General features: G+C 40.3%; 1 protein-coding gene across 3 annotated transcripts in view; it reads left to right on the plus strand.

Moving 5' to 3' along the window:
* DCDC2 (doublecortin domain containing 2) overlaps positions 1-24,734 on the plus strand; it is a 141,615-nt gene that overhangs the window by 112,557 nt on the left and 4,324 nt on the right. For all 3 annotated transcript variants that reach the window (XM_069563829.1, XM_069563827.1, XM_069563830.1), the window contains one exon: positions 7,053-7,153. In XM_069563829.1, coding sequence (XP_069419930.1) covers positions 7,053-7,153 — 101 coding nt within the window. The remainder of the gene's footprint in view (positions 1-7,052; positions 7,154-24,734) is intronic.

Raw genomic sequence — 24,734 nt, forward strand, 5'->3', positions numbered from 1 at the left:
ATCCCATGGATGGAGTAGCCTGGTGCGCTGCAGTCCATGGGGTTGCTAAGAGTCGGACACGACTGAGCGACTTCACTTTCACTTTTCACTTTCATGCATTGGAGAAGGAAATGGAGACCCACTCCAGGGTTCTTGCCTGGAGAATCCCAGGGACGGCAGAGCCTGTTGGGCTGCCATCTATGGGGTTGCACAGTCGGACACGACTGAAGCGACTTAGCAGCAGCAGCAGCAGTGGCTTTTACATTGTACTGTCTTTATATTCTGTCTCCATGCAGCAAATATTTTTGAGTGCTTGCTCTTCATTCTTTCAACAAACACCTTTTCAACTCCTGTGTGCCAAGCTCTCTTCTATGCTAGGTACAGAACCGTGAACAGTAGGGTGTGGTACCTGCTCTCTTGGAGCCAACACTTTGGTGGAGGCTGAGAAACACTAAGACACCAAATAAGCAAGAAAAATACCAGCTAGTAATAAATGCTAGTGAGAGAGTTAAAACCAAGCATTGTGGTGAATGACTTGAATTGGAACAAGGCAGGTTTCCTGAGATCTGAATGAGAAGGAACAACTAATCATGGAAAAAGGGAGGGAAGAGCATTCCAGGTAGAAGGTGTAAAAACAACAAAGGCATAAGGTAGCAATGAGTTTGCTGTTGGAGAAAGAAAATGTACCTGGAATTTAATGGGCAAAGAGAAACTGGTATGAACCGTGGTCTAAAAGGGAGTTCAGGACCAGATTACATCTCTGTAAACCATTGTCAGGAACCTGGATTCTGTGTATGCTGGAAAGTGTTAGAGAGTTTCTTAGTAATTCTGATTATTTGTTAATATTACTTGACTGTTGTGTGGAGAACAATCTACAGGAAATCAAGAGTAGAAGCAGAGGGACGCTACTTTGCAAGCTGTTGTAATAGCCCCTCCAACCAATAGTGGTGATTGAACCAAGTTGATAGTGGAGCTGGAAATAATATTCACATATTTGGGGTGTATTTAAAAGGATTGAATTGACAGGGCTAGAATGGAATGGATATAGGGAGTGAAAGCAAGATGGAAATGAGAATTCCCAGGTTTGAGATTGAGTGGTGGTTCTGTGTTGTGGGATGAGGAATATAGAGGATGAACAGTTTAGGCTTGGGACCCAGAGTTCTCTTATGACCATGTTAAGGTTGAGATGCCCATTAGACATCCAAGGTGAGTTGTCAAGTTAGGTCATTGGATATATGAACTTGGGGATCCATGAAGAGGCTGATATAGACTAGAGAGTCTTTGGCACATGAGCAGTTGAAAATTATGTTAAAGCTTGTGATAAGGGTTAGAAGAAATCTTGAATGTGGGTAAGATGATTATTGGTGCACCAAAATTTCACAGGCAGGCGATATATGACAAAAAGGGGCACTTGTTGATGTTGGGATGGAATAAGACTAAATTTCTGTTTTTATGTAAATTTGAGGGACGATAAAAGTAATTGTGTGTCCCATTAGAGGCTAAACCCCTTCCTCTCGGTGGATTGTATACTCAGTCTCTCAAGCATGTCTCTGCGACCCCATGGAGTATAGCCCGCCAGGATCCTCTGTCCATGGAATTTTCCAGGCAAGAATGCTGGAGTGGCTTGCCATTTCCTTCTCCAGGATACCAGGATATCTTCTCAACTCAGGGATAGAACCTACGTCTTCTGCATTGGGAGGCAGATTCTTTACCACTGAACCACCTGGAAAGCCGACCCTAGGTAGCACCTGCCCTTAATGAGTTGTGGTTAGGACATCTGAACTATTGGTAGCAATACCTATACAATCACTGCACATAATGGTTGCCATTATAATCTAACTTTACTGTGCAAGCTTAAATGAGCAGTCATAATAAAGGGAAAGTAGTTAGATTTTGAAGTGCTGCATAATATTATATTGAAACACTTAATATTTTCACAAAAATTTTAAATTTCTTGGGTTATCTATCCTTGCAAGCAGGTGTTTTAAGTTTTTAGTGTTTTATGTTTGCCTTTTTCCATGGGGTGTGTGTTTAGTAGCCTTTTTTTTTTTGTGATTTTCTTTCTTTAAAATTCGTTTTTATTGGAGTATATTTGATTTACAGTGTTATATGTTAGTCTCAGGTAAATAGCAAAGTAAATCAGTTAAACACATATTCACTTTTTTTAGGTTCTTTTTGCATATAGATCATTAAGAGTATTGAGTATAGTTCCCTGTGCTATAAGTAGGTTCTTATTATCTATTATGTATATATATGTATATCTATAGTAGTGTGTATATGTCAGTCCCCGTCTCCCAACTTATCCTCCCCATCTGCCCCATTTACTGTGGCACTTACAGAAAGGGAACATACTGTATCATTCTAATTCTTTACCATTGTATTTTGGCCTTGTTGGCAATTCTTTGGTGCTATTTTTAACTTTCTAGTTTTCAGGCCTGCTCTTGAACTTTTACCTTGAACATTCACATGCCTTTGAACACTCATCATGAATGTTTGTCATATTTTTGAACATCCGGTTTGGCCCTGAATGAAGTACAGTAGTTTCCCTTTATCTGTGGTTTTGCCTTCTGCAGTTTCAGTCACCCACATTCAATGATGATTGGAAAATATTAAATGAAAAACTCCAGAAACAAACAATTCATAAGTTTTAAATTGCATGCTGTTGTGAGAAGCGCGATGAAATCTCACGCCCTCCCGCCTGTTCCTGCCCAGGAGATGAATCAGCTCTTTGCCCAGCTTATCCCACTCTTTAAACACTTCAGTAACCCTCTTGATTACCAGATGGATTGTAGAGGTATTACAGTGCTTGTGTTAGAAGGAACCCTTACCTTACTTAATAGTGGCCCCAAAGTGCGACAGTAGTGATGCCGGGGACTTGCCTAGTGGTCCAGTGGCTAAGACAACTGTGTTCCCAATGCAGGGGGCTGGGTTCAATCCCTGGTCCAGGAACTAGATCCCACATGCTGCAACGAAAGATCTTGCATACCACAACTAAGACCTGGTGCAGCCAAATCAATCAATAAAAAGAAAATATTAAAAAAAGAAGAGTGATGCTGGAAATTCAGATATTCTCTTGTGCCTAATTTATTGATAGAAATTAAACTTTATCATAGATATGTTCATGTAAAAAAAAAAAAAACCGTAGTGGTTTCAATGAAAAAAATGTCAGTAGTCAATCTAAGAAAGAAGTGGAGAATTTTATTTGAGCCAGTCTGAGGATTTTAACCTGGGAGGTAGTCTCTGAGAGCTTTGAGAACTGTTCTGAAGTGGTAAAGGGGAAGGCCAGTACATATATGATTTTGACAAAGGGGTATGTTCAATCCACCACTCATCTTGGTAGAAGGTCAGTGCTATTTTTGAGGAACAGATAGTTAATGGTTTTATTTCTTTTCTAAGTATGGGAATATGCAAGAATCCAGGTTCATCATCCATTAATTACAGTATGGACCCATCAATTTATTATGTGTTCTAATAACATTTACTGACATGAGAAATACTCACGACATGGTTTTAAAGTAAAAAAAGTCTTTTGAAATTATATATACATTAGGATCTCAGTTTTATGAGTGTGTGTGTGTGTGTGTGTGTGTGAGCATGTGAGAGGTAGGGGAGAGAATCTCTGGGTCATGCGATGTTTATTTTCTTCATCTCCCAAGTTTTCTAAAATGCATGCATGCATATTAAATAATCTATAATCAAAAAATGCTATTTAAAAAATTTCCACTAGAATTCGTATTCCTCTATTTTAAATTTCATACATTTTTAATAAAAATTCAAGTCCTTTTTCTTATCATGAAGTAACTTTTTCGCTGTTCCTTTTTCCATCACTGTTTATTTATTTCCAACCTTCCTTTCTTGCTCCGTGCTCCTGAAGGAGGTGGCTTGCACATCTCCTTTCGGTGAGGAACAAATCCTACACCACCCCTCAACCAAACACTTTTACCTTTGTGTTCTGTGGTTTTGTCACGGTACACAATGCTGAGCTTTGTTGACTTGGCTACTTGCTGTTTCTGTCCTCATGGTTGCCATTTTTCCATTCCAGTGCCCTTTCCATGTTATTTGTTATTATTGATCTCATTCTTCTTTTCTTGTGAAATGTTTATCCTAAAACACATCTGTAAGCCGTCCAGAGCTCTGCTTGGATACACTTAAACATTTCAATGAATGTGAGCACCCACAATATGTTTCTTTAGTATCTGTAGGTTTCTCTTTGTGGTCTCTTTGAAAGCAAGTGCAACACTCGGATGCAAATATGTCATCCCCCAAAGTCACAGACATAGGTCATAGTCTACCGGGACCAGCATCTGTCTTTAGAGGACATTGTGTGGATTACTATGATTGTTGTCTTTTAAAGTAATTCAGAAGGCAGAAAGGAATGTCAAACACACTGAATTTTCCTTTTTCAACCATTTTGGAGATAACGTTTGATAAAATGTGCAGCCTTATTTGAAATTAGTTTATTCTGCCTTTACACATTCTCAGAATTATGAACTCCACATGTGAGTACAGGGGAATATATTTTTCTATCATTTAATTAATGTCTTCTACCATCAATGTAATGTTTATTATTTCGTTGAGTTTCATGTTCCAGAATTTGATGGAGAGACAAATATCCACTTACCCTCTTCTTGTTGACTCTGATTTTATAGACTTGGATTACTCCCTTTCACTTCTCTTCTTTTCAGACAGAATAATTATAAGCTGTTTTCCTTGCCCCTTGAAGTGTCCTTCCCTGTACTTTTCTTAGCTCAAGAATCATTTTGTTGAGCTTGTGACCAAAACTTTCTGCATTTACTCCAAGCTAAACATCAGTATGTGGTCATTTTCTGTTTTTCTGTATTCTTTCTTCTGATATGCTGAGCTGCAATTTCATTTTGGATCCACATTTTCAGTCATAAGAGTCAATGGAGTCAGGACATAACCATTAGACCAATTAAGTCAGACGGGAAAGACAAATATCACATGATATCACTTATATGTGGAATCTAAAATATGATACTAATGAATTTATTTACAAAACAGAAACAGATTCACAGACACACACACACACACACAAACAGCAAATTTATGCTTGTCAAAGAGGATAGCAACTGGGTAGGGGGAGATAAATTAGGAGTTTGAGATTAGCATATATATGCTACTATATATAAAATAGTATCGATCACTGCAAGGAGATCAAACAAGTCCATCCTAAAGGAAATCGTCCTGAATATTTATTGGAAGGACTGATGCTGAAACTGAAGCTCCTATACTTTGGCCACCTGATGAAAAGAACTGATTCTTTAGAAAAGACCCTAATGCTGGGAAGGATTGAAGGCAGGAGAAGGGGATGACAGAGGATGAGACGGTTGGATGACATCACTGATTTGATGGCCATGAGTTTGAGCAAGCTCTGGGAGTTGGTGATGGACTGGGAAACCTGTCATGCTGTACTCCATGGGGTCTCAAAGAGTCAGACACGAATGAGTGACTGAAATGAACTGATATATAAAATAGATAAACAACAGGGACCTAATGTATAGCACAGGGAACTATATTCAATATGTTATAATAACCTACAATGGAGAAATATGGAAAAGAATATGTGTGTGTGTGTGTGTGTGTGTAACTGGATCACTTTGTTGTATGCTTGAAACTAACAAACCATTGTAAATTAACTATACTTCAATAAAAAATGAATTAATCTATGTGAATTAATCTAACATGTCTAATCAGCTTTGAGGGCAGTACTGTTATTCCTGGTTTTTATAAAAGGATAGTAGAGAAGTAATTAAAAAGGAAAGTGGTTTCTCCAGGAGAAATGAAAGGACTTGAGTTTGGTTGTATTTCCTCTCTCCCTTCCTTTCTTCCTTTTTCACTTGGCCGTACCGCCTAAGCTTCCACAGGGCTCTATTATAGACCTTATTCCTTTTGCATCAGGGCACTTTATTGATAATGTGTGTATATTTCTATCTGCTCTTTAGTCTGTAAGCAACTTGAAAGAAATCTGAACCTCATTTATATCTTATATGGCCACATTGGTTCCTATTGTGTCTCACATACAACTGAGCCTCAGTGAATGTAAAGTTGTGTTTTATGCTTTATGAAGAGTGACTTCACAACTTGGACAATATGAAATATTATCATGTGGAATGTGTTACATATTTGTGCTCTGAGAGAGAAGTTTCCATTTGAGAAATAGAAGGGGTTTTTAAGACAAAAGATGAAAACATTTTCTAGACTGTAAGAGTAATCTTATATGCTGCGATAGATTATCAGAGAAGGAGGTGGGATTTCCATCCCTGGAGGTTGTAAATGACTGGGCAGAGAAAACAACCATGAGAATGACTGAAGCATTAGACCTATCCTGAGGCAAACAGATAGACAGAAAGACAAATGGTCCTGTGATTCTTTAATTACTTAGCCTGGAGAAGAGAAGACAGAGGGAAGACGTCGAAATGACTTCAAATATGGAGAACAGTCCTTATCGCTTTCCATAGGAGAACAAATCGAAGGAGCTTATCCTAACATCTTAAAGATTTGGGTTATGTTTTACAGTTAAGGATTTTAAGACATATGTTGTGAAAATCCTGTGGAAACCTGCAAAATAAAAGATTGATTTGTGTGAGATACGGAGTTAGCTCTGATTCTGTTGCAGTAAAAATATTTTTGATGTTACTCAGAATGGAGAGAATTGTTTTAATATATTAAAGGCAAATTGCTAAAAGTAGTATTTTCAAGCACCAAGCATCATCACTTGCTTCATGGCTAGGAGAAGAGAAAAGAGATATTAGGTGGGAAATCTTGCCCTTCTAAATAACTGTGCAGGATTGTGTTGTTTTAATCAGTACCAGAAGGTGAGGGGGAGGCTGGGACACAGCCCTGCTCCTCTGAGTCAGCCTTGTTTTGGTCACTGAACCTTTTCCCAGTGAAAATCTAGAAGAATTGGGGGCTACAAAAATCTTGCCAATACAAGGGGAACCAGAATACCTATAAAAAAGAATCATTAGGAATTTGATTGCAATTTCAACATTCAGCCACATGATGTCACAATTGGATTTTGATTTTCACTGTGTGTTTGTCTCAAATTGCAGATGAAGGCGTTTTCAAAGCTGGAGAGGAGAGATCAGAAACGCGGGGGGCAGCTGAAGTCCAAGAAGATGAAGACACTCAAGTTGAGATTCCAGTGGACCAGGTAGCCACCATGCCTTTAAAAAGACGTGTGAACCAATGACTACCATTTTCTTTCAAGTTTTGTGGGATGCTGTTCTCAGGCAGATATAAGTTAAACCTTCTCAGGTACTAGCTATGTGACTGAATGACCTTAAAAATAAAACACCTTCAGTTTTTCCTAGTATTCCTACAAAGAGGAGCCATTAGGGCAGTCTTTATTACAGAAAGTGGTATATCTTCAATAAACAGCACTGAAGAATGAGGTGGGTTGGAGTCAGGTATGAGAAACAGAGGGAGAAGGTTTGATACAAAAGAGTATTGGCTTGGGGGTTTTATCTAGAAAAAAAAGTCCTCCATTTAGAACAGCAGTTTGAAAGTGCTGTTGTCTTCTGTCCTTTAGGGTCCTTGAAATGGATATGGTTGGAATTTGTTTTTCGTGAAGGAATTGCTTACATAAATGCAGCTCAAATATTTGCTAAATGTGTATTGATTTTCTTTTTCGGCCGGTGGAACACTGCTGTAGAAGTGTGTGTGTGTGTGTGTGTGTGTGTGTGTGTGTACACACATGTTCTTAGAGAAGAGACTAAGTAGTATTCATTCTGGCTTAAATGACACAAGAAATAAAAGTCATTTAGGCTTTTTAATACAATTCAGTAAGGTTCCTTACAATTCTAAGTGGAGGATTGGAACTGAAGTGAGGAGGGGGAATTCATAATCCCAGGCTCAAGGGAATCCAAAATCACCAGAAATTGCCACTTGTTCTCTGACTATTACGTGATGTTTCCTTTTCAAAGAGCAAATTTCACAATCCAACAAATTCCAAAAATGATGTTCTCAGTTGTGTTTGTCTTAACAGTGCAGCAGTGAAGTTACTGCCTGATTATCCCACAGGCATTTTCTGTAAGCGTCGCCTTCCTGATGAAAAGCTTAGTGTGTTAAAAATCACACAGATTTCCAAAATCCAATTTATTACCCAGGATTAGCTACAACTAACAATTTTTCATAAACTCCAGTTGTAGGTATTTTTTCCCTGAGGGAAACTGGGATTTTAAGTCTTCGGTGAAGCTATAATTAAATATTATATTTTAAGACAAAGAAGAGAAATCTTCACGTATGTACAACACCTAATAGCAGTGGGAACCAAGACTAATTTATATCCAAGTAAAAAATGCCAAATATCAAGGGAAAGTCATAGCATTATTATGGAAGGGAGATCTCTCTGTTAATCACTTAAGTTTTATAATCTGTGATAGGTATTTCTTTGCTTGTGAGTTGGATGATCACCGGAAAGAGGAGGGGATGTAGGGGAAATTGATCTCAATAATACTTGAACAGCCTTGGAAAGAGTCCACAGAGCTTGATTTCTTATTTGACACAAGAATGCTAGCCTATTAAAATACAAGTATGCAAGAGAGACTGATTAAACAGATTGCTAAAGGCTGGGCCATTTCAACAAATTGATGTCAGTTTGAAGAAAAGAAAACCAGGTAGCAAAAGGTCAGAGTAGGTTTTGACCTATTTAGGTATTTCTTCGAACCTATTGGTAATGGAGCTAGGATTGTCTAGCTCTGGGGGTTGGCACGAAATGCTTATGAAGTCAGGTCTTAGAGTCATTCTCTCTGTGGCCTGGTAATCTTTGCTCCATAGATCTTTGTTCTAAGCAGCTATGTCATAAATACTGTGAAAAACTAAGTGAGAGTGTGGAGACATTAGTGTAAAGCTGATCATAGTAAGAACAGAAAAGAAAAAAGTGGAAGTGTTAGTCATTCCATTGTGTCTGACTCTTTGCAACCCCATGTACTGTAGGCTGCCAGGCTCCTCTGTCCATGGGATTTTTCAGGCAAGAATACTGGAGTGGGTTGCTATTTTCTTCTCCAGAGGATCTTCCCTACATAGGGATCAAACTCTGGTCTCCTGCATTGCAGGCAGATTCTTTACCGTCTGAGCCACCAGGGATGCCGAGGACCTGCCCTAATGGTGATGTTCGCGAAGCAATAACTACAATTTATTCAGTACTTACTGAGTGCCAGGCACTGTACTGGGCACTTTAAGCTCATAGAATTGTGATGACAACCCTGTAAGGTAGGTCTTATCACCCCTACCTTAGATATGAAAAGTAAGCTCCTACAGGTAGAATTACTTGCTCATCAGTTATACTGTTGAGTAGAAGAACTGGGATTTGTATCTAGGTCTAACTTCAAAGCACTGAAGTGATCTGGGGAAAGAGTATTAAAAGCCCTAAAGTGTCTGTCTACAATGCGGGAGACCCGGGTTCCATCCTGGGGTTGGGAAGATCCCCTGGAGAAGGAAATGGCAATCCACTCCAGGACTATTGCCTGGAAAATCCCATGGACAGAGGAGCCTGGTAGGCTACAGCCCATGGGGTCGCAAAGAGTCGGACACGACTGAGTGACTTTACTTTCCTTTCTGCAAAAAGTTAGTTATTTACCCAAGGAAGGGAAAAAATTCTTGCATAAGAAAGGAAATGTCCATCATATACTCCTGGGCTCAGCTATTTCCTTTTGGGGCCTCCCTAGTAACTCAGCTGGTAAAGAATCCACCTGCAACGCAGGAGACCCTGGCTCAATTCCTGGGTTGGGAAGATTCCCTGGAGAAGGGAATCTTTTACCCACTCCAGTATTCTTGGGCTTCCCTGTTGGCTCAGACGGTAAAGAATCTCCCTGCAGTGAGGGAGACCTGGGTTTGATTCCTGGGTTGCGAAGTTCCCTTGGAGGAGGGCATGGCAACCCACTACAATATTCTTCCCTGGAGAATCTCTATGGACAGAGGAGCCTGGCAGGCTACAATCTATGAGGTCTTAAAGATTTGGACATGACTAAGCACAGCCTGGAGAATCTCAGGGACGGGGGAGCCTGGTGGGCTGCCATTTCTATGGGGTCGCACAGAGTCGGACATGACTGAAGTGACTTAGCAGGAGCAGCAGCAAGCACAGCACAGCAGCATATATCCTTTTGGACCATATCTGCTTAATTTCCTTGGACTTGTTTCTCATCATCTCAATGGTTCGTGTTGTAACTTTAGTCAAAGGACCATGAAGAAGGGTGTGTGTGTGTGTATGTGTATGTAAATATCAAGTCCAAATTGGCCAAGTGCTTTATACATGTCTGAAAAACAGATCTAGATTCAGAAGTAAGGATTAAGGCCTATGTTGAGAGGTAGTTCACCATGGATCTCTGGTGTTTTTGCATGTTTTGTGAGTTGAGATACAGATTGCCTTTGTTCAGGACTGCTTTATCAAGGATATTTGCCTAGTGAACAGCCTCCAAACACAGACAGTGACTTCCTCTGGAACAGTCATCCTCAGCTGAAGGTGATTTGCTTCCAAGGGGACATTTGACAATTTCTGGGCACATTTTTGCTCATTATAAATGATCAAGTGCTACTGACCTCTAGTGGGTAGTGTGCAAGAAATCTACTCAGTATCTTGTAATTCCTCACAACTTGACTGTCCTCACAACAAAGAAGGATCCAGTCCAAAATGTCAACAGTGCTGAGATTAAAAAGTTCTGGTTTGGAGCAAGGGCTAGGTTTGTTTATGATTCAGTTTAATAAAGATAATACCTCCCTATAGTGCAAAGGTCAGGCAGGTTTACTATCCATTTTAAAAGATGTAGTGCCATTGAATTGGGAGAAGGCAATGGCAACCCACTCCAGTACGCTTGCCTGGGAAACCCCATGGATGGAGGAGCCTGGTAGGCTGCAGTCCATGGGGCCACTAAGAGTCTGACACGACTGAGCGACTTCCCTTTCACTTTTCACTTTCATGCATTGGAGAAGGAAATGGCAACCCACTCCAGTGTTCTTGCCTGGAGAGTCCCAGGGGTGGAGGAGCCTGGTGGGCTGCCATCTATGGGGTTGCACAGAGTCAGACACAACTAAAGCGACTTAGCAGCAGCAGCAGCCGTTGAATTGTATGCTGAACACTAGTTAAAATGGTAAATTTTAATGTTATGTTTGTTTCATGGCAATACAAATATTTGGAAAAAATGATTTGGATTGCCTAAGCTTGGGGTTCTTCTGCTGTAATGCAAGCCACCATGTGTATCGCCCCCTTCACAATGCCCTGTGGGAACGGAGCCTTGGGCAGTAGGTACAAATGCGAGTCCTCTGGCTATTGCCGTTGCTGTGAGCAGTAAAGTCCTTTGTCTCTGAGCCAGTAGTCTCTTGTCTTCTGCCAGCATCCATGGAAAGATGGCAGGCTAATGTGTCAGCTTGTTGAGTATGGTAAAATTTTAGATCTCTATAGCCTCTACATCCCATCTGGCTTTGTGTTTAAGTGTGTGTAATGGGGCGTTGTGTACCAATTTCAGCTAAATCTATATTTGAGCTCTGTCCTAAGGTCTAGATGCCTAATTTTTTTCAGAGACAAGTTAACAATCCTGGATCTAATACTGCCAAATTGGTGGGAAACTGAGGAATATCACATTCTTTCATGGATTTGGGGAGGCCAAAACCAACTTCTTTTCTCAAGGAGGAGTTTAGGTCTCATAGGAATAAAATACTGTTTTAAAAAATAATTTTTTGCATGCACATTGCAAATCAATCTGGCTTCCCATAAGCAGTGAAGCAAGTGCCTGATTAACAGTACCTGTGGTTGTGTGCCCTGGCACTGATGACGTATGTGTCAATATGCTCCATTTACAAACTAATGTTTTTCCAAGCTAAGGAGGCAAGAAATGAGACTGTTCCATTATAGATAAGTGTCTGTAGTAGGTAAAGATCAGGCAGGAGAAGCCACCATCTCAAAGACACAGGCAAATAAATACCTATAAAATAGGGCGAGAAGCAGTTATATTTTGGATTTTGTGCCGTTTGAGAAAAGAGAGCAGAAAACATAGATAGTAACTTCAGAGTGGTCTTGGATTGTTTTATAGCATTTTCCATCCATTTATAGTAGATTTTGAGTAAGAAAATAGCAGCCCACTCCAGTTTTTGTGCCTAGAGAATCCTATGGACAGAGGAGCCTGGCAGGCCACAGTCCATGGGGTTGCAAGAGTCGGACACGACTTAGCAACTAAAACCACTAAAACCAGTAATAAAATGAGAATTGCAAGATTTTTTTTTATGGTAAATAGTTTCTTTAAATGACATTTAAGCCAGCATCATGAATCCAGGAGCAGTGAAAGCTTTCTTTTTTTAATTGGAGTTTCGATATATACTATTTTCTTATTGACTAATTTAAAACTTAATAAATCCTTAATAACAAAGTTACACATATACTTTTCTAAAAAATCAACCAATCTAACAAAAATTATGACAAAAATAGCAACCACTTGCCCCAGTCTTTCCCACCTGGATTCCTGCTCTACAGATCTGATTTGAGCTATTAGCTATTTTTCATGGAATACATGGCTATGTTTCTAAACCACGTGTTCTCTTCACTCTATTTTAATACCTCCGAGATCTTTGAGCCTTACAAGTGATGACATGTCATAGTTTAATTGGCATTTTAAAAATTCTAAGACATATAATAGAGATCCTTCTAATTGGTGACATCTTAAATATCTTATTTTACTTTTCAAATTTAGATATTATTTATTAATTTTGCCTGTAACGATGATGTAAGATGATTATTTAGATCTCTTACCAACCCCTGCCTCTACCCTCCCCCCACCAAATCAGGCCATATTCACACACACACCTTTCTCGTTCTTTCTTTACATTCTAGTTTTATAATAATTTTTTTTTTCCAAATCAGTGCTCTATCTGCACGTTATTTTTACTCTGGAAGTATTATTTCAGCTGAGCCATATAGGATAGTCACTTTTTCTTTCTCGTGTAAGATTTTTTCCTCCTCCCTATTTTAGTAATTGCCTATGTTTAAAAAAATTTTTTTTTCTTAGTTTTCTAAGTTTTCGTTTGATTAGTTTTGTCATTTGTGTAGCTATTTCCAAGCCATCTGCAAACTACCAGGACTGGTACACGGTGACGATAATAAATAAATCTCAAGTTCGTCTTTTCCTCAAGCCTTTCAGTCATCTGCCTCAGTCATCAGGCTGGTTAGTTGGTTTTTGGATCTAGTGTTTTGAGTTCTCCTGGTATTTTTCTTCCCCATCATTCTGGGAAGCTCCTTTGCTTCTCCAGTGGGTGGATTCCCTGTTCGGTTCTGCATCTTCCTCTTTCATGATCATGCCTTTGCTGATTTTGTGGAGCTCACCTCTAGCAGCTGCTTGGGAAAAGCTTCACGGGAGGCACTGTCATTTCTTGAGACTCTGCATGTCTGAAAATGTCTTTTTTTTTTTTTTTCTTTACTCAAACTTGATTGTAAGCAGGACTAGATATAAACTTGTAGGTTAGACATAGCTTCTCTCAGAATCCTGAGAGTATTGCTCAACTGTCCTTCCCATCTAGAATGGTTGGGAAGTCTGATGGCATTCTGTTTCCTGGGCCTCTGTAAATAATCCTTTTTGTATCTCTGGAAGCTTTTAAACTCTTTTCTTTGTTCTTGGTGGTCTGAAAATTTTTAGTTACGTGCTTTGGTGCAGGCCTTGTTATTTATTGGACTGGGTACTTAATGGGCTGTTTTATTCTGAAAATGCTAATTTTTCAGTTCTGGAAAAAAATATTTCTTAGGTAATGGTCTTCTCTCCATTTCTCTACCTTTCTTCTGGAGCTCCAAGTATTTGGGTATAGGACCTCCTGTATCTTAATGGATTTTTTTTTTTTTTTTGCTATTTTCTCAACTTAAAAAAAATCAACAAGCTTCCGAATTTATTTTCCATCTATGGATTTTTTTTCAAGCCATTGTAGTTTTAATTTTTAAGAACTCTTTCTTATTCTGTGACTGTTCCTTTTTTATAGCATCCTATTCTTGTTTTATGTATGTGATATCTTCCCTTCTCTCTCCAAGGATTAATCTATTATTTTAAACTTTCTTTTCCTGAACTATGTTTGTTTCTTTTTTTTCCCCTCTTATTTCTTTCTCCATGATCTCTGTTTTCATGTTAGAGGTTCTCCTTGGCTGTCTGGTTAGACTTTTAAAAAATTGCAATATATTTGACATGTATCATTGCATAAATTTAAGGTGTATGTTTGGTTAGAGTTTAGAGTGAAGCAACTAAACTCTAGTTTAGTTTAGGGAACTCTGTGTGCATTGGCAGAGCTCATCAAGCTAAAGAAGTTTCACTCTCGTGGTTGATTTTGCTATATTTCATTGGCATACCTCCAGCTTTCAATATCTATGTTATTCCTTTGGGTTGGTCTGTTTCTGTTAAGTAGAATCTTTCAATCTCTTGTCATGATGGTGTAAGCTTGGCTGTGAGCATTTTGGAATCTCACTGTGGGAAGGAGGCATTCATGGATAGCTTAAGTAAAAGACTGTTTAAGTAGAGAGGTTTATTCTTCTGGGTTTCAGTTTGGTGCCTTTGTTCTCACTATGCTTGAGTCCAGCCTTTCTATGGTTCAACATCTTTAAAGCATTAGCCTCTTTTATTTCTCCAAGGGCAAAAAGGGTATCTTGGAAGACTACCTCCTTCTTTCAAAGACTCTGAGCCAATCCACCTGTTTCTAGTTACGCTTTATGCCCCTTCTTTCAGAGATGGATGGTGCCTCCAATCCCTTCTATAGTTTTTTCCAACATGCAAAGCTTGCTTCTTGGCTCTCCCTCCCTTCCTACAGACTCAAATTTTAGCTTCCTCAGTTCTGCTGTTATTGGCCCCATATCCACTGGCTTAGACAGTTTCCCAGGTTTGGGGGCTGTTATTTCCTTTTCAGGCTCCTGAGTCCCTCGAGGTTCGTCCCTTTAAAAATTTCCCTTACCTAAATTTTAGATGGGAATCAGAAGACAGCTAAGGAAAAAACCCCACACATTTGTTCAATCTGCTGTGTTTAACCAGAAATCACTTTCACACTAATTCATCACTGTGAATATAAACTGTCTTCATAGTCTCTGCACCTTGGATGACAAACTGGCAGCCTGTGACCAAGCTCCTATGAGAATCTTTTTAGCTGGCACAAGGCTTACAATATGGAATCTCCGTAGTTGGCCTTGTACACTCTGTCTCTCTCTCTCTTTTTAGAAAATTCTTTATTCATCCATTTTTGGCTGTGCTGGATCTTTGTTTCTGCACAGCTTTTTCTCTAGCTGTGGCAAGTCGGGGCCTACTCTCTAGCTGTGATACACAGGCTTCTCATTGTGGGGATTTCTCTTGTGGATCACGGGCTCTAGGGCATGTGGGCTGCAGTAGTTGTGACCTGTGGGCTCAGTTGTGGTGGAGCCCAGGCTCTAGAGCACAGCTCAATGTTTGTGGTGCTTGGGCTTAGCTACTCTGTGGCATGTAAGATCTTCCCGGCCCAAGAATTGAACCCATGTCTCCTACACTGGCAGGCAGATTCTTTACCCCTGAGCCACCAGGGAAGCCTTGTACTCTTCTGTTTACCACAGGTCTCAGTACTCCCTATTACCTCACACCGGTCCTGAATTACACATTTATGTTAATTGCTCAACCCCTGGGGGCATTTGAGTTTGTGATGCATGATCTACACACACAGAACACAATGGCATTTTAAAGAATCTGCAGCCTAGAAGCTATCACCAGAAATAGGAGGCTTGAAGTGCAGCTGTGCTCGCTGACAGTTTTGTCCCTTTTAGAGAATGAGAGGTCACTTACAGCTTCCCTTATGAATGATAAGGTCAGTGGAGAGCTTGCTTCTGTTACTTGTTCACATGCCATAAGACACACAGAAACGTGAAGAAGGCTATTGCTTCTGACTAGACCCCTAAATCTATTTCAGTGAAATGGATTTATTAAATCAGTGAAATGTGTTTATTCATTCCTTAAGGGGTTACAGAAAATCCTAAATGAACTTTTTGGTCAGTCAGCTCAGTCGCTCAGTAGTGTCTGACTCTTTGCGACCCCATGGACTGCAGCACCCCAGGCCTCCCTGTCCATGAGCTTGCTCCAGCTCATGCCCACTGAGTTAGTGATACCATCCAACAATCTTATCCTCTGTCGCCCCTGTCTCCTCCTACCTTCAATCTTTCCCAGCATCAGGGTCTTTTTCAAGGAGTCAGTTCTTCACAATGGGTGGCCAAAGTATTGGAGTTTCAGTTTCAGCATCAGTCCTTCCGATGAATATTCAGGACTGATATATTAAAATAAGGGCTTCCCAGGTGGCTCAGTGGCAAAGGATCTGCCTGCCAATGCAGGAGACGGAAGAGATGCAGGTTCAATCCCTGGGTTGGGAAGATCCCCTGGAGGAGGAAATGGCAACCCACTCCAGTATTCTTGGAGAATTCCAAGGACAAAGGAACCTGACAGGTATAGTCCATGCTGTCACAAAGAGTCAGACACGACTGAGCAACTGAGCATGCTCACATGAACTATAATATTAAAATAAGAATTATAAAATGTTGAGAACCAGAAGCGAGGCGGGTCTTGACTTCTTTTTTTGCCATGGAAGAAACAAAGCCCCTTACTGTAGTGGGAAAAGCCACTTCCCCACAGCCTGCGGGGGGCATAGGTGGGGGCCTACCTACACTGTTTGGCATTCTGTCTGGACACCTCAAGGAACAGAAGCTGGGAAATAAGGGGCTTCTATTTCATTCCAATCCCAAAGAAAGGCAATGCCAAAGAAAGCTCAAACTACTGCACGATTGCATTCATCTCACATGCTAGCAAAGTAATGCTCAAAATTCTCCAAGCCAGGCTTCAACAGTATGTGAACTATGAACTTTCAGATGTTCAAGCTGGATTTAGAAAAGGCAGAGGAACCAGAGATCAAATTGCCAACATCCGCCGGATCATGGAAAAAGCAAGAGAGTTCCAGAAAAAAACATCTACTTCTGCTTTATTGACTATCCCAAATCCTTTGACTGTGTGGATCACAACAAATTGTGGAAAATTCTGAAAGAGATGGGAATACCAGACCACCTGACCTGCCTCTTGAGAAACCTGTATGCAGGTCAGGAAGCAACAGTTAGAACTGGACATGGAACAACAGACTGGTTCCACATCGGGAAAGGAGGATGTCAAGGCTATATATTGTCAGCCTGCTTATTTAACTTATATGCAGAGTACATTATGAGAAATGCTGGACTGGTTAAAGCACAAGCTGGAATCAAGATTTCTGGGAGAAATAGCAATAAACTCAAAAAGCAGATGATGCCACACTTATGGTGGAAAGTGAAGAACTAAAGAGCTTCTTGATGAAAGTGAAAGAGGGGAGTGAAAAAGTTGGCTTAAATCTCACCATTTTGAAAACTAAGATCATGGCATCTGGTCCCATCACTTCATGGCAAATAGATGGTGAAACAGTGGAAACAGTGACACACTTTATTTTTGGGGGCTCTAAAATCACTGCAGATGGTGACTGCAGCCATGAAATTAAAAGACGCTTGCTCCTTGGAAGAAAAGTTATGACCAACCTAGACAGCATATTAAAAAACAGAGATATTACTTTGCCAACAAAGGTCTGCCTCGTCAAGGCTATGGTTTTTCCAGTAATCATATATAGATGTGAGAGTTGGACTAGAAAGCTGATCGCTGAAGAATTGATGCTTTTGAACTGGTGGTGTTGGAGAAGGCTCTTGAGAGTCCCTTGGACTGCAGGGAGATCCAACCAGTCCATCCTAAAGGAAATCAGTTCCAAATATTCATTGGAAGGACTGATGTTGAAGCTGAAACTCCAATACTTTGGCCACCTGATGCGAAGAGCTGACTCATTGGAAAAGACCCTGATGTTGGGAAAAACTGAAGGCAGGAGGAGAAGGGGACGACAGAGGACCTGTGAGATGGTTGGATGGCATCACTGACTCAACAGACAGGAGTTTGTGTTGGACAGGGAGGCCTCGCGTGGTGCAATCCATGGGGTCGCAAAAAGGTGGACACGACTGAGGAACTGAACTGAACTGAACTGAACTGAAGTATCTCACAAACGAAAAGAGGTTCCACCTGAGTGGAGGGCTGCTCGGCCTCCACTGCCTTCACTGAAACAAAAGGAATTGTATGCAAATAGCCTTTTCAGCTTCAAGTCAACCTCCTCTTACTGATTTGTATTGCTATTTGGTGCTGCAGGCATCTCACTCTGCAGGAGGAGTTAAGATGAGGATGCTCTGGCTTCTAAACTTCTCTGTGCATCTTCACTGAGGCTTTTTGTGACATCCCCTTGGTCAATCTGTTTAATTGATAGGAATGGTGTTAAAATGGTGTTAAAACATTAAAATGTTGCCTTCTGGAATTTCTGATGTAAGTGAAAGAAGATAACATTTACTTGCAAAGTGAGAAAACCTAATGGGATAGGTTTTTTTCAAAAATAGCTATCTAAACATAAATTCTCAAAGTATTATATCTTATCCTACTAGTGTCTGGGCCCTTGTGGAATTCAATGGGTCTAGGCTAGTCAGCTGTCAGCGGGTCGCCAGGCCAAACATTCCCTCTCCGCATCCTTACAGTGTCATATCTATGAATAGAGCCACTTTTTTTTTTTTGTAGGTCATTGTACTTCAAACCACATCCAAACCATTTTCCCCTACCTTGTGAAAGTAAGCCTCTGAAAGCTGAAAACAGGAAGCGGTACTTTGCTGTCATGAAAAATTGAAACTGATTATTTCCAAACACCTCATTCAGCTTGGGTAGGAGATGATTTTAGTCTCCATGGGAACAGAAATAAAACAAGTGTGGTAACTTCTTTACTTTCAACATCTCTGCCTGAATTCTGCCATCAAATCCACAGAAACACCTATAACAAATCCTACTCCCAAATTTCAAAGGTAGCAAATGTTACACCGAGAAATGAACATCTAAGTTGGTATTTTTATTGGGGGGGTAGTGTTCTGAGCTCCAGTTTCTAGGTCTAGGATGTTTCAAGGATGGAGCAGGAATGATAGGCAAGAATGGAGAGGATGTTTGGTTGTTTAATAGCAGGGCTTTTAAAGTTTCAAATACATTTCTTGGGGAATTCTGATACAAATATAAGAAAAATCAACATTTACTTCTAAAGTGGGTGGAACATCAGCTGTAGGCGCTATTTAGATGCTTTCCCATTTCTAATTTTTGGTGCCGTGGTTACGGTCAAAGGTGTGATGTGAGTTTAAAGTGTAAGTTATCTAAGCAGTCCCATCTGTCTATGAAAATGCCTTCCAAGTAATTGATGCTTCCTATATTTTGTGGCTTATTTCCATATGATTTCCATATTCCATCTTCTTTCCTCTTACCACTCAGGAATCCTAAGTTAACCTTTGTAGCTGAACACATATTATCTTGAAAACCTGAATACTTATGGTTTCCCCTGAGCCATCTGTGCTTGGATGCAACCAGCAGTAATAAGTACCAGACCTCTTCTGTCTTGCCATACAAATCAACCATTTTCTCAGGATGGGCTCTTACAAAATAAACAATCAGGTATGCATGTAGGCAAATGCAGGCAAAAAGGCACTTGGAATATCAACACTGGTGTCATGTTAAGAAGAAAATCTAGTATAACTTTTCTAGTAACTATTAAGAGCAATTGTTTGTGATAGATAACGTGATTTTAAGAAGGTAAAAGTCTCAACTTACAAAAACTTCTATGTATAAGGGTACATGTTTTCTGTAACTGTCCACATGTATGTAATATGTCTGTTAATCTAGCTGCACTCTGGATGTTCCTGATGTCAGTGAAACTGTGAGACTGAAATTTATCTGCATGATTTGTGTGATCATTATGTGTATCAGTTTAGTGAGTGTAGAGGGTGAGGTTTAATGAATACCTTTTCTTGACTCCAGTGAAATGCAAGAATTGTGCTTTATACAGAATACAGTATTACACAATTACTCATAGGCATGAGCTAACCTTGAAAGGTCAGGATGGAGCAGTTTTCAGTATCTACCTGAAAACTGTTCTCTTCAAATTTTAGTCACAAATTGGCTAAAGTTTGACATAAACACCAAGGGAGAAGATCTTTAAGCATAGGTAAAAATATCTTCCTAGTTTATTGCCTTGGCAATGATGTGTTTCCTTTTTATAAAGTGACTCTTCAGAAAGAGTGGCAGGGTGATGTAATTAGAATAAATCCTGCAGAGCTGTCTTTATGGCTGAACATTATTCTGTCAACAGTGCTGTGCTTAGATGCTCAGTCGTGTCTGTGTCTTTGTGGCTCTGTGGACTGTAGCCCTCCAGGCTCCTCTACTCATGGAATTTTCCAGGCGAGAATGCTGGAGTGGGGTGCCCTTTCCTACTCCAGGGGATCTTCCTGACCTAGGGATGGAACCTGCATCTCTTGCATTTTCTGCATTGGCAGACAGATTCTTTACCACTAGCACTACCCAGGAAGCCCAACAGTCAGTCCTATTTTCTCCCAGTGTTCAGTTAAATCAATATTTTTAACTTAAAAATATGATTTTCATCTCAGTTCAGTTCAGTTGCTCAGACCCCATGAATCACAGCACGCCAGGCCTTCCTGTCCATCACCAACTCCCGGAGTTCACTCAGACTCATGTCCATCGAGTCAGTGATGCCATCCTGCCATCTCATCCTCTGTCGTTCCCTTCTCCTCCTGCCCCCAATCCCTCCCAGCATCAGAGTCTTTGCCAGTGAGTCAACTCTTTGCATGAGGTGGCCAAAGTACTGGAGTTTCAGCTTTAGTATCATTCCTTCCAAAGAAATCCCAGGGCTGATCCCCTTCAGAATGGACTGGTTGGATCTCCTTGCAGTCCAAGGAACTCTCAAGAGTCTTCTCCAACACCACAGTTCTTTTGGGGGGTGGTGGTATATTTATGATATTGCCTGTGTTATACATGGATTAGAGCCTCAGAAAACTAAGATCATGGCATCCATTCCCATCAGTTCATGGCAAAAAGATGGGGAAACAATGGAAACAGTGAGAGACTTAATTTTTTTGGGTTCCAAAATCACTGCAGATGGTGACTGCAGCCATGAAATTAAATGATGCTTGTTCCTTGAAGGAGAAGCTATGACCAACCTAGACAACATATTGAAAAGCAAAGATATTACTTTACCAACAAAGGTCCATCTAGTCAAAGCTATGGTTTTTCCATTAGTCATGTATGGATGTGAGAGTTGGACTATAAAGAAAGCTGAGCACTGAAGAATTGATGCTTTTGAACTGTGGTGTTGGAGAAGATTCTTGAGAGTCCCTTGGACAGCAGGGAGATCCAACCAGTCCATCCTAAAGGAAATCAGTTCCAAATATTCATTGGAAGGACTGATGCTGAAGCTGAAACTCCAATACTTTGGCTGCCTAATTCGAAGAGCTGACTCATTTGCAAAGATCCTGATGCTGGGAAGGATTGGAGGCAGGAGGAGAAGGGAACAACAGAGGATGAGATGGTTGGATGGTATCACCAACTCAGTGGACATGAGTTTGAGTAAACTCTGGGAGTTGGTGATGGACAGGGAGGCCTGGTGTGCTGCGATTCATGGGGGTTGCAAAGAGTGGGACACAACTGACTCAACTGAACTGAACTGTTTTCATATCACACAAAGCAGAGGATAACAGTACACTGAGATTAGAGTTTGAATGGTGTTCTGAGGAGTGACAACTGGCCTGAGGGGTGACAACTGGCCTGAGGGGACAAGGAAGGCTTTGAGAGAAGGTGGGTCTATCAGAGGGAAGGTAAATCCTTCCAGGCAAAGGCAGAAGAAACCTGATGAATGGCTAGTGCCAATTTTTCATTACAACTGAAAAGTTGTCCATTGCTGAAGTGTACATGCTAATCTATGGAAGTCATCCTTTTTTGATATCTCTTGCTGACACATTTGTATTACTTTTAAGAGTGAATAGAGGTCAGAAACAAAGAAAGCTATTGAATGGTAAATTTGTCGTGAAAAGTGCCTGACATCGAACTCAGAAGCAAAGATAAAAGTGACTAACTAAAAGCAAGGGTGATTAGTTTATGAAAATCACACCCAGCCGTCTCAATGGACTGGAAGTTGAACATAAGCCTGCATTTTACCTGTATTAACCAAAAAGAGCAAGATGACTGCCGTGTCTTGCTGTATTTTATTTGTTTTCACCGTGAATGAGATTTAGAAAGGATACTGGTCTAAGTGGCTCACTAGAATACAATTTCATTAATGCAAATCCTGTACTATACTATCTCACAGACAACCTCTCAACTCCTTCCATTCAGTGTGAGAAAAATGGAGTGGTAACAGTAATAAGCATACATATATATATATATATATGCATATATATGTAGCTTTTCCAGTTTATAATGGTCTTTCATGTGCATGATCTCATTTGGTCCTTACTCAATTCTGTGAGGTCATTATTTCCACCAGACCATAGCTTTCTCTTCTTGCACAGTATATATTTTACACTGCCAGTTGACATCACCATTGTAGAAGACGTCAGTAGGCAGAAATTTTATCTAGGAACCACTGCCCACCCCCCATCACCACCCCCCGCCTCGTGATCTTCTTCAAGTCTGAACACAGTCCTTTGGGATCACAGGGGAATTGGCTCTTGCAGGAAGGAGAGGTGACGTCATGTATGAGAGCTCTGCTTCCCTTCACTGTAAAAGGGACAATGTGATCGGACCTGGGAAAAGGGCTCTTCCCTGCCTGTCTCTCTTCCTCCTTCTTCACTTTCTCAAGTTGAACTTGAGATTCTTACTCTCATCTTTTCCGTTTCTTTCTCCCCAGACCCTCTAACCCCGCCCTTTTGGTGCTGTGTGTACTCTCCTCTGTTGAAACTGTTAACTTCATCTGGATCTTGTAAGGTTCTTTGGGTGAGTGGCGGCATGGAACGTGGGCTCCATGTACAGGTCACCCCCGCTCAGTGAGCTGACACTGGCGTCTGGTGGATGTGACTGTCCCTGTTTAGCTAGGCAATCAGCCAGGTTCAGCTTAACAAGAAGAGGCTCAGAACTTGGGGATTTTGAAGAAATTAAATAGTTGCTAAGTTTTTTTTTTTTTTTGATGAGGTGGAATGAGAGCACACTTAAAATATAATGTGGCTGTCTATTAATGGACGCCCACTCTCTTATAGAAGCAGTGTTTTTTTAATTTTTTACCTCTTTGCAAGCCCTTACTTACTATGGTATAGATTTTATCCTTGTGTGTGTGTGTATAGGTATAAAACTCAGTGTTCCTTCTGGGGATGATTTGATTGATGTATACACTGGAAACATCTTTAATAATTGAATGCTTGCTTCAAAGGAGATTACACCAAAAAGCGCATTGCTTTTCATTTATTCATTACAGATCTGTCATAGAAGCATTTTTTCTTTCTTTTCTTTTTTTTTGCCCTGAATTGTAGTGTTGTAGTAATAGTAAATTTCGTGCACTCAGGATATTTTAAAAGATTATAAGCCTTTTAACTAATGTTATCATTCTATTTAAATTGATCAAATTGGTATTTCAGCCCCATAATCTTGTATTTCTGAAAGCTGAGCTAACCAGATATGGCTTCTTTTGATGACTACTAAAATAGCTGTGCTGGAGAAAGTCTAATAGAAATAATGGGGTGAAACATAACACTGCTTGTTAGTAGCTGTGACAATAACAGCAGAGAACAGAGCCTGAATTTAGGGCTGAGTATCTCTGTCCATAAAGGGAGATTAGTATATGTCGCAGCCCAGCTCTTTTCATTAAAGGGGAAAAAAATGAATATACATTTGGGAGTAAAGAAAAGAGTAGGATGAGAAACTCAAAACCAGAAACCAACACTCTATCATTTGGCAACTTTTAGGTATAAATCCAGATGTCAGTAAAGGAAAACAGACTTTTCCCCATTGAGACAGCAGTAGTCACCTTAGCAGACTTTAGCAAGCTCTTGTAATATAGTCTGAGAAGCAAGGGACCTATCTAGATTCCTGAATGATTACACTAAAATTTGAGTTTTCTGTTGTTATTATTAAAGATTTTGTGTTTAAAAAATGCTAACTTTTCTTTAAAACCAAAACCCAAAGTTGTTTTGAATAAGGCGAGTTTTGTTGTTGTTGTTTAGTGGTAAAGTCATGTCCGACTCTTTATGATCCCATGGACTGTAACCTGCCAGACTCCTCTGTTCGTGGGACTTCCCAGGCAAGACTACTGGAATGGGTTGCCATTTCTTTCTCCAGGAGATCTTGCCGACTCAGGGTTCGAACCCCAGCCTCCTGCATTGCAGGCTGATTCTTTACCATCTGAGCCACCAGGGAAACCCTAAAGCAAGTTTAGGCATAGTGAAGATCACATTTTCCAGGAGACAAATAGACAATTATCCAATTCTCAGAGACAATTTGCAAAGAAATCGTTTTATTCTTACTGGCTATTAGTGCTGTAATATTTCTGGATTTTGTCCTGTCCTGCTTCACATACTCTGCCTAATAATCTTCATAATGGTCCTTCCCTCGATCGGCTGGTCTTTAATAGAAATCCAGAAATGTTTTGTTCTCAGGTCAGTAATTCTTTAAACAGTAAAAGTATTATTGTCAGCCACCCTTGAGTGTGCTTACAGCAGCAACTAGGTAAATTATCAACTGCTTGTGTTATTACTGTGAGGAAGAATACAGGACTTTGGGACAAGATTGCCTTGGCTTCCACCTTAGCCCTGTGTATTCACCTGCTTTGTGATGCTGGCAGCATTGAGTGATTTCTCATTTTCCTAATTCATATAATGGGCATCAGAAGCCTATTTCGCAGGGTTCCCGGGAGGG

This window comes from Ovis canadensis, chromosome 20 (genome assembly GCF_042477335.2).
Source record: "Ovis canadensis isolate MfBH-ARS-UI-01 breed Bighorn chromosome 20, ARS-UI_OviCan_v2, whole genome shotgun sequence".
NCBI lineage: Eukaryota > Metazoa > Chordata > Mammalia > Artiodactyla > Bovidae > Ovis > Ovis canadensis.